The 14,193-nt window shown below is 34.5% G+C and overlaps 1 protein-coding gene across 2 annotated transcripts in view; it reads left to right on the top strand.

The window, feature by feature from the left end:
* Positions 1-1,628: 1,628 nt before the first annotated feature.
* The window catches only part of FOXN4 (forkhead box N4), a 211,418-nt gene continuing 198,853 nt past the window's right edge, over positions 1,629-14,193 (top strand). Inside the window, exons 1-2 of one of the 2 annotated variants that reach the window (XM_044068515.1) lie at positions 1,629-2,595; positions 3,505-3,593. In XM_044068515.1, the coding sequence (XP_043924450.1) occupies positions 3,508-3,593 (86 nt within the window). In that variant the 5' untranslated portion in view covers positions 1,629-2,595; positions 3,505-3,507. The remainder of the gene's footprint in view (positions 2,596-3,504; positions 3,594-14,193) is intronic. The other variant, XM_044068516.1, reaches the window with a different exon arrangement.

The raw sequence follows: 14,193 nt of genomic DNA on the forward strand, positions 1-14,193 counted from the left end.
TGATGCACACATTCTCATTGGGAACCCCTCTGTGAGACCTAACACTCTCCATACTTTAGTTATTGCATTCTTGTACATAGCCTGCACTACTTCTAACAATGTTTCTGGGAATTTGAACCACTGCAGGATTGGTCAAATCAGATTTCTTGGGACCTTGTCATATGCTTTCTCCAAATGTAAGAATGCCCAATTGGACTCTTTCCTCATCTCTAGCTTCTTCTCAACTATCTGTCTCGCTGCAAACATCGGGTCAGTTGCACTGCATTCTCATCTGAATACAAACTGTTCATCTCCCATCTTACTTTCTACCACTCTGTGAATTTGTTTATAAATCATTCTTTCTAGGAGGTCAATCTCCTGGAGAAACACTTCATTGAGTAGACGACATTACCAATATGGAAAACATATTTTATTTATTCATTTTAGCTTTCCACTTGTACTGCCATTTTATCACCCAAAGCATTGATGGAAAGTTTGAAAACCTCTGCAGCAAACAGAAATTTATTTATCTGCCCCCCAGCAACTTTGTCAGAAGTCTTTGACTGAACAGTGTCTCACAGTTCGTCTGCCTAAGTGGGATTATTCAAAGCATGCTAAGTATAATGTAGCAATTAGAGTATGAAAGATGGGAGGTATGCTGCCAAAACATTACCAAGATGGAAAGGATTTAAAAAAGTATAAGGATGCACTTAAACAAAGAAATAAATAAGTGAAACTATTTTGTAGAGATATTGGAATCAAAAGCAGTTTCAAATTAAAAGCATAGGACAGAGAAAGAGGGAGCATGGCTATGAAATAGGACTAAGTGAGCGGAAATGGAAAAAATATAACCGACAGTGATACCACAAGATGCTAACTCAGAAACCCTCAAAAACATCACCTTTTGATTTATCTACAGACCCTTAGGGAATAGCTTCAATTTTGTAGGTATACTAAGATTTCTGAACCCTTCCTTTTAAACCTGTGCCATTAATCACAAGTGGTAACATTCTGCTCATGTTATTTCTGCCCCATGTGAGCTAAAGCTTCCCACTTCCAAATATGTAATAATTCCATCTGTTTAGAAAACATAGTAATTTAGAAAAAAATGTTCATTGAGTCCTATCCCCTTTTGAATTATGTCCCCCAATTATATTCTCATCGGGAATCTGTCCTAAGAATTTAAACTGTTACGTGGAACACTGAAGAGACACAAATTATTTTGGGGAAGTGAAGATAAGATTGACTTTATCTCTGGTGTTGTTCTTCACATGGCATGAACTGGTATACAAAACACGCCAAGCTGGCTGTTTTTAGCTGACAGAACATGCCTTTTTTTCTTTAATCAGTTGCTCTGTCTGCCACCTAAACTGTAGTACAAATGTAATCACCCCACAGTACCATTTAAATGTGTTTCAACAACTTTAAATTTAAAATGTTGTTACGTCGTTCTAGTAAAAAGTTCTACATACAAATATTTTTTTCTCTAATTTAAGCACTGCAGAGTGAGACCGTGGAGTGGTTTGAGAGATTAGGTTTTCTGCTACACAAAGTAAAACGGTTTCGATAATTTTACAGGTGATCCTGTGCTGCAAACACTGGATTGCCCCCTCCTCCTCCTCGCCCCGCGCCACCCTGAGCGCCTTTCCCGCGGAGGCGGCAGGGCAGCCGGGCTGATGCGCGGGCAGAACGGCGGGGAGACAACAGGGGACTAGCGAGCTTTCCAGTACAGGCGACAAATCTTCAACGACTTCACTTAAGTCAGCAGCGCAGGGCCAACAACGTGGGACACTGCCGGTCAGTGACAGCAACCAGCGGGAAGTCCAGCAGAAAGAAGTTAAGTATTGTCCAACATTGTTCAAATGTATGTTTAACGTCCGGTTAGGTTCTTCGCTCCATCGATTTAGATGGGCGGTAAACGGACAAAAAAGGGGACTACAAGGAAAAGTCCCATCTAAGGATATATAATATTTACACAGGTTTGCTCATACGGTGAGTCTTTGAACAGCATCATTACTCGAAAGATATTTAATTCCCCTTGCTGGTCGAGAATTGCCAGTGCTGAGGCAATACTTGTAATTCTAGAGAAACTTTCTTAAAGCCACAGAGACGTTGGCTTCAATAATATTTGGCCGCGCGACCAAAACTGGCATTAACTACTTTGGTTGCTATGAGGCCCGGCTGGGAATCGAAGAACTAAGCACCTGCAAGGAGGGGGTCCGTAAGCGGAAATATTAACATTTGTATGTGAATTGTTTGTTCTATTTAAGAAAAACAGCGTGACTGTTCTGAAACATTTTCAACAGCGAAACTTTCCTGCGGATGATGGTGAAAATCAGATGCAGTTATCATCGTTTCCCTGTGCAGTGGAATCATCTGGTCCAAGCTAAAAGAACGATAAAGCTAGCCGACATTATCCCTCTGTCACTGTTGATTCCCCAGGATCATTGATTCTGCCCTACCTCTGCCCCCCCCCCCACTATCCTTGAGCTCTTCTGCGCATGCCTCAGGCTGGACAGCTCCAGAGAGGGAAATTTAAAAACGGTTTGGAGATTGACGTTCAGCCAAATTACAAAGAGACCTCCACTCTACCAGAGATTAGAAGAATCATCTCAGGTACATACGTTAATTGCTTATTTTTTTAGGTTTGGTGTTGAAAATACGTAAATATGTTTGTTCTTCCAGTGTGGCCATGAAGTTAAGTGCCAATTGTCTGATTTTGAATACAGAGTTTTGCACTTAACCACTCACCCTTTTATCTGTATTCATTTAAGCTTTAGCTGGCAGGTGTTACACTCACATCTCTAGTAACATATAACTTTTACTTGCTATAAACTACAGTTTCTGAACATTTGTTTTAATTTGATGAATGCACTCTGAAGTTTAAAAAAATGGATGTTAGTGTTGCATTGCGATTTTCTTCTCGTGTTTAGTGTGGTATACTGTACCAGTAGTTTGGAGAAGCTGATCTGTTGCACTTTTAAAGGTCTGGCAAGAACAGTTAACATGTTTATTAAATGATCAGCGTTTCCCGTTGTTGGGGAACTTTTGTTCTGCTCTGCTTCTTGCAAATCCTGAATTAACAACTCTTTTAGCACTAAACCAAAACGAAGAATTGCATTATGTGACGTTTTCTAGTTTATTAAACATGTACAGTTTGTGATTATGAATTATCCTGCGTAATATTTCAGTAGGTGACAGACGGCGAACGTAAAATGTTATGACAGCATTTGCGCGAAATAGCAAAATGACATTACTAAATTACTACAGTTAAAGAGTTCCAGGTTTGAAAATAATTTCGATGGTTGTAAGAATCGTTTACACGCCAGATTTTCAGGGTTATATGTTTATTTATGGTAGTTTAATGCCATTTCTTCCTATAGCTGTATTAGTTTTCTAAGATGCTCTTTAAAGTTCTAAGGGCTAGTAGTTTATTCTGAATAGCTTTAATAATTGAGTTCTAAAATGCTGGAAACCTACACAAAAATGAAAAAAAAAATCAAATGTTTATTTTGTTCTCCAAAGGAGATGATAGAGAGTGATATTATATCCAGAATGTCAGAAATTTTAGGAACATCGGGTCAAAATCATCTCCCTTCATCTCAGGAATACAGGTAATGTAAAGTGATTAGCTATAACAAGGACAGTAACCTTAAACAGTTCTCACAGACTGTCGAGTGTGCATTGATTTCTGCAATCGTCAAAATATTTATACCTAAACACAAGTAGATGCAAGTCCTGCCCGTACCATTGATGGCCTATCGGTGGTAAGGGCAGAACTTAACATTTATTTGTATTTAGGTATATATATTTTGTCTATTTGTAGTGGTAACCAAAAATGTGTATGCGATAAACTGCATTTTTTTTCAAATTCGTACACATCTTCTAGATAGAAGCAACTAAAATTGTTGGGACTCCCTGTAACAACATAATAGGGGGAAATCTGTCTTCTTTAGCAAAACACAAAACACGTGATGCTTTGAAAAAAAATGCATGCATTTCTGCAATCTTCAGAGTTTTTTTTCTGTTAAAATGTAAGACCGCGTTCATATATAGCCGAGTGTAACATGTCTACGCACCTTTTGGCTCTGTGTGTGAAACATAATCGTGTACAAATATGTAATGAAGTGCCTTAGAGATGGAAACGTATTTTTTCTTTCTTTCTTTCTTGTAAAGGAATAAATAGCTCTATCACATCAGATCAGCTTGATTTACTCTGCTACTGTTACCATAGTGAGGGTTTCCAGATTTGTGGTCATGAGTTCTGTGCCCTTAAAAAGACAACAGCCTTCATTGTATCTGGGGAGGGCTTTAGACGGAAAATTGCAATGGAGCTATGAAGATGACATTTGAATGTTGTTACAATCTAAAAGGATTTGTAGTAGAAAAATGAATAAGTGCAATACTTTATTTGCTTGATATGCTGAGTTAATTTTAGATTTAACTGAAATTAAAAAGGACCGTGAATTCTAGATACAGTCATTTAGCTTTACTTTATTGTTTGCTTTACTTTATTGTTTGTTTCTTAGTAAATATTATTGTATAATCTATTATTGTATTTGATACAAACATGTATAAAGCATTTATGTATAAAGCATTTATATGTATACTTATCACTGTTACCTGCATAGACAGTGCACACAGCTGCACTGTAATTATCCAGTTTTACAAAAAATTATGTATTTTAAATAGTCACTACAATTGTACCCTATGCAGGTAATAAAATTAGGCCTTATGTGCTAGCATACTGACATTTGGGTGGAGTTGTTCTTGGGTCATAACATTTTTAAGCAATCTCAAAAATCCAAATGTTGAAAGGACATAACTCACAAATAATGCATATCTTTCAAACACTTGGAAAGTAAGAGAAGAATGTATACATTGGTGGTGTTAGGAATCAAGGAAGAAGTCATCAAATTTAGTAAGACACGCAAAGGAAAAGTTAGAGAATTAACATAAAGAAAAAAGCAATGATAGAAAGCCTTCTTTGGGTAAGTTGAAGAACAGAGGGATGTAAAATTGGAAATACTTAGACTACAGAATACAGTGAGGAAGCTGGTATGCATAACAGTCTTAACTAGAGTAGCACCTTAGCATTCAAACCGAAAAAATGAGGATTTTATATGCTAAGGAGGAGAAAAGGAAAAACTAACAACTTTGTTTCTCTAAACTTCAAAATGACTTGCACTCAGGGCAAAACATCTTATAAATATTGACACCATTCATTAAATTGGAGCAACATGGTTCTGTCTTGTCTGAAGCATACCTTAAGTTGGAATCTGGAGGGGGTTGTTGTAATTAAAGATTAAGCATAGCTTAAGGAGACTAAGGCACAAAAAACAAAAAAAAAAACCAAGTGGCATACCCTTTTAAAATCATTAAGTCTTTTGTGTGTGTGTGTGAGTCGGGGGGGGGGGGGGGTTATAGCATTTCCAAAAGAAGAAGAGCAATTTTACAGTCAGTACTCAGTGGTACAATGTTAGAGTGATGCTGCTGTATATAAAATATCCCAATAATTGAAACAGCTAATTGGAGAACAGTACATCTTGCATATGTAGTATGGAAGGTGATGGAGAAGTTACCAAAAAAAAAGGCTAGTGTAATTCATTTCAGTTAGCAATCTGCACAATAAGTGTTAGTATAATCTTGTAGCATAAAGATGCATCTTTGTATCTTTATATGAGCCAAGAGGAAGAAAAATAGACTGTCTTATCAGGCCACCAAAAAGTCTTATCAGTTCAGTCTGATTCATTGTTATGGTTGTCTTACAATGGAAATGAATAAAGGGTATCTAGTGGATGTGGTATACCTAGATTGTAATAAGGTCTTCAACTTGGTGCTTGCAGAATACTGGGGGCAAGTTGAAAGTGCAAGGATTTGAAGATAAACTATTAAGTGGAGAGAGGAACTGATAAGGAACATAAGTCATTTTATTTAGTGGGAATGTATGTGAGAAAAAAAAATGTGATAATAAGTGGTGTAATGCAGGGATCAGTACTGTGTCTAGTTCTGTTTATTAACTCTGTATGCAGCATTACAAAGAGAACTGAGAATAACTTTTCTACGAATAACAATAAGGCAGATGGGGCAGTAAGAATGAAAGGAGAAGTATATGAAAGGAAATAAATAGATGTAGGCAGTTTAAATTACAGAATGTTAGAACTCTTCATCTAGAGTTCAATAATGAAAACATAGTCATCATCTGTGTGGCATTGTCTTGATTTCTTTTAAAGTATAGAACAAGTAAAGTGTCTAAGTGCAATTGTGTTTGAGTACGACACAAAATGAGATTGCTGTAGCTATTGTCCATAGTATTGATCTATTCTCCATGGAAGAATACAAGAAATACATAAGTATAGATCTATCATCTGACCACTGCTTGAGTACTGCATACAGTTTTGGTAGCTTTATAGGGAGAAAGACATCATGCTAATTGAAAGATTTCAAAGAAAGACTACTAAGATGTTAATATGAATGGAACATGGAGCATGAAGAAAAGCTACATGCAATAAATCTTTTTATTCTGGAGGAAAGATGCAAAAGAAGGGACATGGCGCAGGTACATAAAATAAAGGAGAATTTGGTGCAATAGTCTATCTTTTAAAATAAAGAAATAGAAGTGAAAGATTGTGATGACTGACAGTTCAAAGCAGAAACCTATAGTTAGACATTAAAAAGTATTCTCAAAAAGACTTGTGAATAAGTAGAACCTGCTGCTAGAAGAAAGAGCAAATTGCAGATTTACTGTTAAATTTACAGGTTGGCATAATGGTTAAAGTGTTTACCTTATAAACACTGGAATCCTGGGGTAAAGGGTGAATTGAAAAAAGTTAAAATAGTAACTTCATTACAGACATTTCTTCTATCTAGATGCATAAAAAGGGTTAAAGACATCTGACAATAAGCATTCTGTTATGCTGTGTACTGCAGTTTCTCTCTATATAGATGAACTATGTTTTTGGGGAAGTTTAGAATAAGATGGCTTACATCACTTATGTCAGAGCACATTGCACTGTCCCTCACACTGTAAATATATTTCTTTTATTTGGATATTTCAGTCATTTAAATATGTCACTTTGACACTATAATGTGATTAGCATTACAGTATGAAAAACAAGCTTTTGTCATTTTTAGTTGGTTGTATAGTCACTGCCATTGCAGAATGTGTGGCATATTTTCCTAGACTCTACAGGTACCTCTGTGGAGCTTTTATACCAAACCATCTTTCACTGTCTGCTGTCATGTCATATCTGGGGTTAATGTTTTGTAGTTAAATCCAAAAATAATTTAATTAACAAATATGCATCCCAGAACTGTAACTTTTCTGCCAGCTTGATGGCATTGTGACAGTTCATTAATAAAACCCTTTTGCGACCATCTAGAAAATTGTTTTGAAAGTATTCCTCCACCCTTGGTTTGAGAAAATGCCATGGCACCCATGTGATGCATTCAAAAAGTAGACACATGTTTCCCTTCCTTTTTTTAAATAATCAAGATGGTTTGTAAATGGTGGAATTTTGTTTGAGTCTTTACAGCGATGCTTTTGCAAAACATTAAGTGAACAACATTACTGTTGAACAATTAAGTAAGAGTATCATCTTTCTGTGAATAACATACTGTATGGTTTTAGTGAAATTGCAAATCTGGCTATTTCAGAGTCATACTTCTTATGCAGAATACAGAATCCAGTGTATACAGAGGCACACAATATGTTATAACTTGGGTGCAGAATGTTATAAGCCAGTATAATTGATTGAAAATGTGAAGAGCGAACATACCAGCGTTTTCACCATACAACTGTGGGGATTGGGGAATATGCCCTTTCCCCACTGCAGTGTGATCTCAGAGTTGGTATACATAAGTAACAGGGCGTGTGAGGATTGTAGGGGGCAAGAATCCTCAAAAACAATGTTATTTTATGTTTTTTTCAGTCCTTTGTAGATCAGTCCTTTTTTAATCTTTTCCTGATCAATATATAGTTGGTTTGATGTGTGTGTGTGTGTGTGTGTGTGTGTGTGTGTGTGTGTGTGTGTGTGTGTGTGTGTCTCTCTCTCTCTCTATATATATATATATATATATATATATACACACACACACACACATATATATATATATATTTGTGTATATATATATATATATATATATATATATATATATACACATTTGTGTATATATATATATATATATATATACACAAATATATATATATATACATATATATATATATATATATATATTTGTGTGTGTATGTATATATATATATATATATATATATAGATACATCTACACACATGCACACACACGTATATGTATGTGTGTGTGTGTGTGTGTGTGTGTGTGTGTGTGTGTGTGTGTGTGTGTGTGTGTGTGTGTGTGTGTATATATATCTATATATATGTTTAGGCTTTTCCCGGTTAGGGGTTGCCACAGTGGAACTCCAGTCCGCTAATGATTGGTAGTAGATTTTCATGACCGCCGAGGTGTAAGCTCGATGTCCAACCTTCAACGAAGGCACGCCCATTTAAGCATGTCTTTCAAACGCCCACCCAACTGCGGGGAGGACATGCCGACTCCACACAGAAGGCACTCCCCGCACTCCAGCTGAGAATCGAACGGGAGAACCTCTTACTGTGAGGCAACAATGCTACCGCTGCACCACCGCATATTTTATATATATATATATATATATATATATATATATATATATACATATACACATACATATATTATGTGTGAAGCTTAGAGCATTTATCATATGCTCATAACAACTGGAATCACAAAGATTCAAATATACCATACTTCAAATCACAAAGATTCATAGAAAAACAAAATCCATTTTTTTTGCATTGGTGTCCTATACCCCCTGCTAATTTTATTTATACCAACTTTGAGATTGGATTACAGTGGGGAAAGAGTAAATCCCATGATACCCACTGTACTGCAGTCTCACACTGATAAAAAAAGCCAGTACATGCAATCAGCTAATTTTTGATTATCTATTGTTTCAGAATGCCAAGTTAACTGCTTGATGGGTTGAATATGGGTGTATGTAATTTTATCTAAATTTAACTTATCTAAAAACAAGTTATCTAAACTAATTTTATATAAACCAGTAAAAAACAAAAAAGCATAGCAAATGTTTTTGTATAGTGTAAAATAATTTGTTGCTCACTGACATGAGTTTTCTTACAGGTGTATAAGTATTATTGCACTTTGCTTTATTACAGTATGCTGTATTGTGTGAGCTGCTGGCACACTTCCAGTGTGTTTAGCCATTCATCTTCTGGAGTGCAACTGTGGAGTTGTTTTATATATACATATGTGTGTGTGTGTGTGTGTGTGTATATATATATATATAATATATATATGTATATCTATATATATGTATATATATATATATATATATATATATATATATATATATATATATATATATATATATATATATATATATATATCTTTGTGTATGTATGTATATATATATATATATATATATATTTGTGTGTATATATATATATATATGTGTGTGTGTGTGTGTATATACACTTTAGCAGGTATAGTGGTGGGGGCCTCCCTGCAACAAGCATTTGTTCTGTTTTTTTTTTTAAATATATAAACGTCTTTTATATATATATAATTTGTGTATGTATATATATTTGTGTATCTATATCTATATATATATATATATATATGTATATATATATATATCTATGGGTCCCCTTCAGTAGATCAGACGTTTATAAGTTCGAACCACATATGGCTGAGACCATATGTTCCAACTTGTAAAAACCCGATCTGACTGAATGGAGATCTCTGTACAGAGCGGAAAGGGACGATTTCCCATTTCCGCAATGTAGTGCGATCTCGGAGTTGGTATATTTAAGTAAGGGGGGTGTGGGGGGGTGCAGGGGGGAGTTTTATGTGGTTTTATGTCAGTGTTCGAACTTTTACGAGTTCGAACATATGATCTTGGCCATATGTGGTTTGAACTAGTAAAAGTTTGATCTACTGAAGTAGATCCATATATATGTGTGTGTATAATATATATATATATATATATATATATATATATATATATATATATATATATATATATATATATATATATATATATATATATATATATATATATATATATGTGTGCGTGTTTGTTTATATTTGTATATGTGTATATAGTTCTGTTCATATGTGTCTGTGTGTATGTGTGTGTGTGTGTGTGTGTGTGTGTGTGTGTGTGTGTGTGTGTCTACTTTGATTCACTGAAAATTCATTTCACTGAATTTCAGTTCACCCTCAAAAAATTGCTGAAAGATCAAATCACTGAAAATTCATTTCACTGAATCACATTTCACTTAATGTAAGTACTGTTGGGCAAATAAAATGTATATGCCCTTTTCCCCACTGTAGTGTGATCCTGGAGTTAGTATATATATATATATATATATATATATATATATATATATATATATATATATATATATGTATATACATATATATATATATATATATATACATATATATGTATGTATGTATGTATATATATATATATATATATATATATATATATATATATATATATATGTATGTATATATATATATATATATATATGTATATATATATATATATGTATAGTTGGGGGGGTGTGGGGAACAGAGCCCCCCACCTACTTAGCTTTTATATTTATGAACCTTTTTTTCACTGAAAGCTGACAATATAAAACCAAAAGTAGGTGGGGGGCTATACACCCCATATCCCCTTATCCCCACACCCCCCTTAACTATGTATACTAACTCCAGGATTGCACTACAGTGGGGAAAAAGGCATATACATTTTATTTGCTCAACAAATGTGATTCATTGAAATGAGTTTTCAGTGATTTGAGCTTTCAGCGATTTGGTGTGAGTGTTTTGAAATTCAGTGAAATGAGTTTTCAGTGAATCAAAGTAGACCCATATGTGTGTGTGTATATGTATATATATATATATATATATATATATATATATATATATATAGATATATATGTAAAAATATAGACGGAGAGCAAAAGAGAGATTTATAAATGTGTGTGTGTGTGTGTGTGCATATATTTATATATATATATATATATATATATATATATGTGTGTGTGTGTGTGTATATTTGTATATATATATATATATATATATATAAATATATATATATATATATATATATAAATATATATATATATAAACTGTATATGCACACAGAGAGGGAGAGAGAAGCACATGTGCATTGATCTATATATATACATACATACATAAAACAATTCATTGATTAACACCAGGAAGACGCTTTTTTAATAATATAAATATAGACAGTGGATTAGTCTAACCTCAGATACAGTATGATTATTTTACTAAAGATACTTCGTGGTACAGAGCTTATAAATGGGGATATATTTGGCTGCAAAATGGGCAGCTGCGGTGGTGCAGCGGTTAGTGTTGCCGCCTCACAGCAAGAGGTTCTCCGGTTCGATCCTCAGCTGGGGTGCCTTCTGTGAGGAGTTTGTATGTCCTCCCTGTGGTCGCATGGGTTTTCTCCGGGTGCTTCGGTTTCCACCCACATACCAAAGACATGCTGTAGGTGGATTGGGCACACTAAATATGCCCTAGGCATGAGTGTGTGCGTGTGTGTGCCTTCTGTGGAAGGTTGGGCGCCGGGCTGGCAACTCGACACTGTAAAACTCCACTGCCAGTCATGAGCGGACAAGTGATCCGCTGTGGCGACCACTAACAGGGAAAAGCCGAAAGAAGAAGATTTGGCTGCAAAATCATATTTGAATCAAGTATTTTTACAGTTATGTCTTTCTATTATTAATTTTCAGAGATTGTTATAGTATTCCAAAATTCCACATCATAAAGCCTATGAAAATGCTTGTCTGAAAAATGCAGATTATTTACCCTGCAATATTCCTTCTGATTTCTTTATGTATAGACAGCTTAGAATGGTCTGTTTGCTATTATGGATAAAACACTTTTATAAATGCTTCATTTTAAAGTAATGCACATTCTGATGACTTTCTTGTAATTTATGAAGGGACTCAATTTTAGCTAGCTGTAAGTAGAGTGGTTATTAGCTTTATAAGTATATATACGTTGAACCTCATTTCTTTGTATTTTTAATTTCTTATGCAGTTGTTTACTCTGCATTGTTATTACTGGAACACCTGCACTAGAACCATAGGTTTATAAGTTATACTGATAACATTTTGTTAGTTTGGAAATGTGTTGTAATACAAACTGTAATATTTGATTACTCATATTCAGTCAGGCTTCATCATTCATAATAAAATCATCATTCCTTGAGAGGCAGACAGCTTCAAGAGTGAGACTGCAGACATTCACTGCTCTATGCAGCTTGAAAGGATTAATTGCAGTCTGGGTAACAGTAAACAATCATGCATTATGTTTGGAGTGCATGAATATTTCTGCAGTGAGAAGAAGTAAAACATTACTTCTCCTGTGGGAGAAAAACTTTCCTTACTAACATTGAAATGTACTCACTACTTCATTTTTTTCTTTTGGTTATTCTATAGTACTCATTTAATTGAAAGGTGCTAATTGCTATCAATATTCATGTTAGCCGAATCTTAGTGAATGTAGTAGAAAATCACAGAGAGCCGGATTATAGTGCTCTGTAAATTGTAAGTTCATCTTCTGTAAAACATCATTATACTTGACTGTACTGAAAGAATGCAAACACTGGTCTGCAGTAAAGCTGCTTTTTAGAATGCTGAAATTGGTACACTTAAGAACAAAATGCTCATATATCACCTTATCGGACTTTGTAGTACATAACAGTTTAAAATTAACATCTTCTTGAGTTACATGGGCAATTTTGCTGTCTAAGAGTTCTGACTCTCAGAGGCTGCCTTGCATTTTAACCTTGAGGTCAGAGGGCACTAAAACCCTACTGTGTATGTGGATATGCGTACTCCGCAATTCTTCTGTGTTCTTCTGCAGTGGTGACAGCAGCGTGTCAGTCTTCAACAGTGATGTCTAACACTTTTGTTACTTCCAGAGACCTGGACTAATGGAGTAAATTTAAAACAGAAAATAATAAGTAACAAAGTACTATCAGCTGTACATCTTTGTTGTTTCCGGGCTAGTAACTAAAAAAACTTTTTTAAACAACAAAACACTAACAACGAGTGCCTCAACACTGATATATTCAAGGTTAACACAGTCACTCAAAGCAGGAAGTATATTCCCTAATAATAAAAAACAACCAATAATAAACCAGGAAATAATATAATAAATATACAGTGTCTTTTTATCTTAAAATTGCAATAAATGTTTTTATTGTAATTAATTATATACCTGGATGTAAAGTGTTAAGCATAAAAACAAAATTTTCTTCTGTTTATAATAAATGTGCAACTTTATCTAGAAACATATCAATATTTGTATATGCATACAAAGAGAAACTTAAACTAGATGTTTCAGAAGAATGACTAAAACAGGCTGCAGAACTAATATCTGAAACATTCCTAATATCTCTAAGGTTCTCAAAAATTTATTACATAGGCACTTCAGACAGTATACTGCCCCTTCATGCAAATAATTATCATTTCTATGGGGTAACACTATCCATCCATTAATATGGGCCACAGTGAAAAAGTCACAGCAGGGAGAGGTATAACACTCTTTTCACACTAAAGACCTCAGGTTAATAAAAGTTTCAAGAATGTTTCATTAAGGACAAATAGAACATCCTTGACACGCTAAAGACCCTGGTTAACAAAAGTTTTAGAAAACATTCCTGAATGGAACAAACAGTCCATCAAGGAAGATGAGTTACAAAAAGCAGTCCTTGGATAATCTTAAAGGACAGTTTTCAGGACGTCATTCCTAAGAAGAATATGTAGTGATTCTTAATTCTTGAAATGCTTTCAATTAAAGAGACATATTGTGACACGTGTTAGATGTTCTGGCCCCATATTGTAATTATTGTGATTTTAAGATGCAAAATGTACTGAATATTTATTTAATTATTTGTGATGTTATTTCATGTTTTAGTGGTTGTTTTAAAAGTTATTAAGGTGTATATTTCCTGCTGTGAGTGATTATGTTAATCTTGAAGGCATCAAAGCGAACACACTACTTGTTGTTATTGCTTAGTTGTTCAATAAAAAGATTTTAAATTAATAGCCCAGTGACTCTAAAGACGAGTAGTAAGAATGCAGATAGCAG

Source organism: Protopterus annectens, chromosome 4.part0, assembly GCF_019279795.1.
Source record: "Protopterus annectens isolate FY-2018-M chromosome 4.part0, PAN1.0, whole genome shotgun sequence".
Classification (NCBI taxonomy): Eukaryota; Metazoa; Chordata; order Ceratodontiformes; family Protopteridae; genus Protopterus; species Protopterus annectens.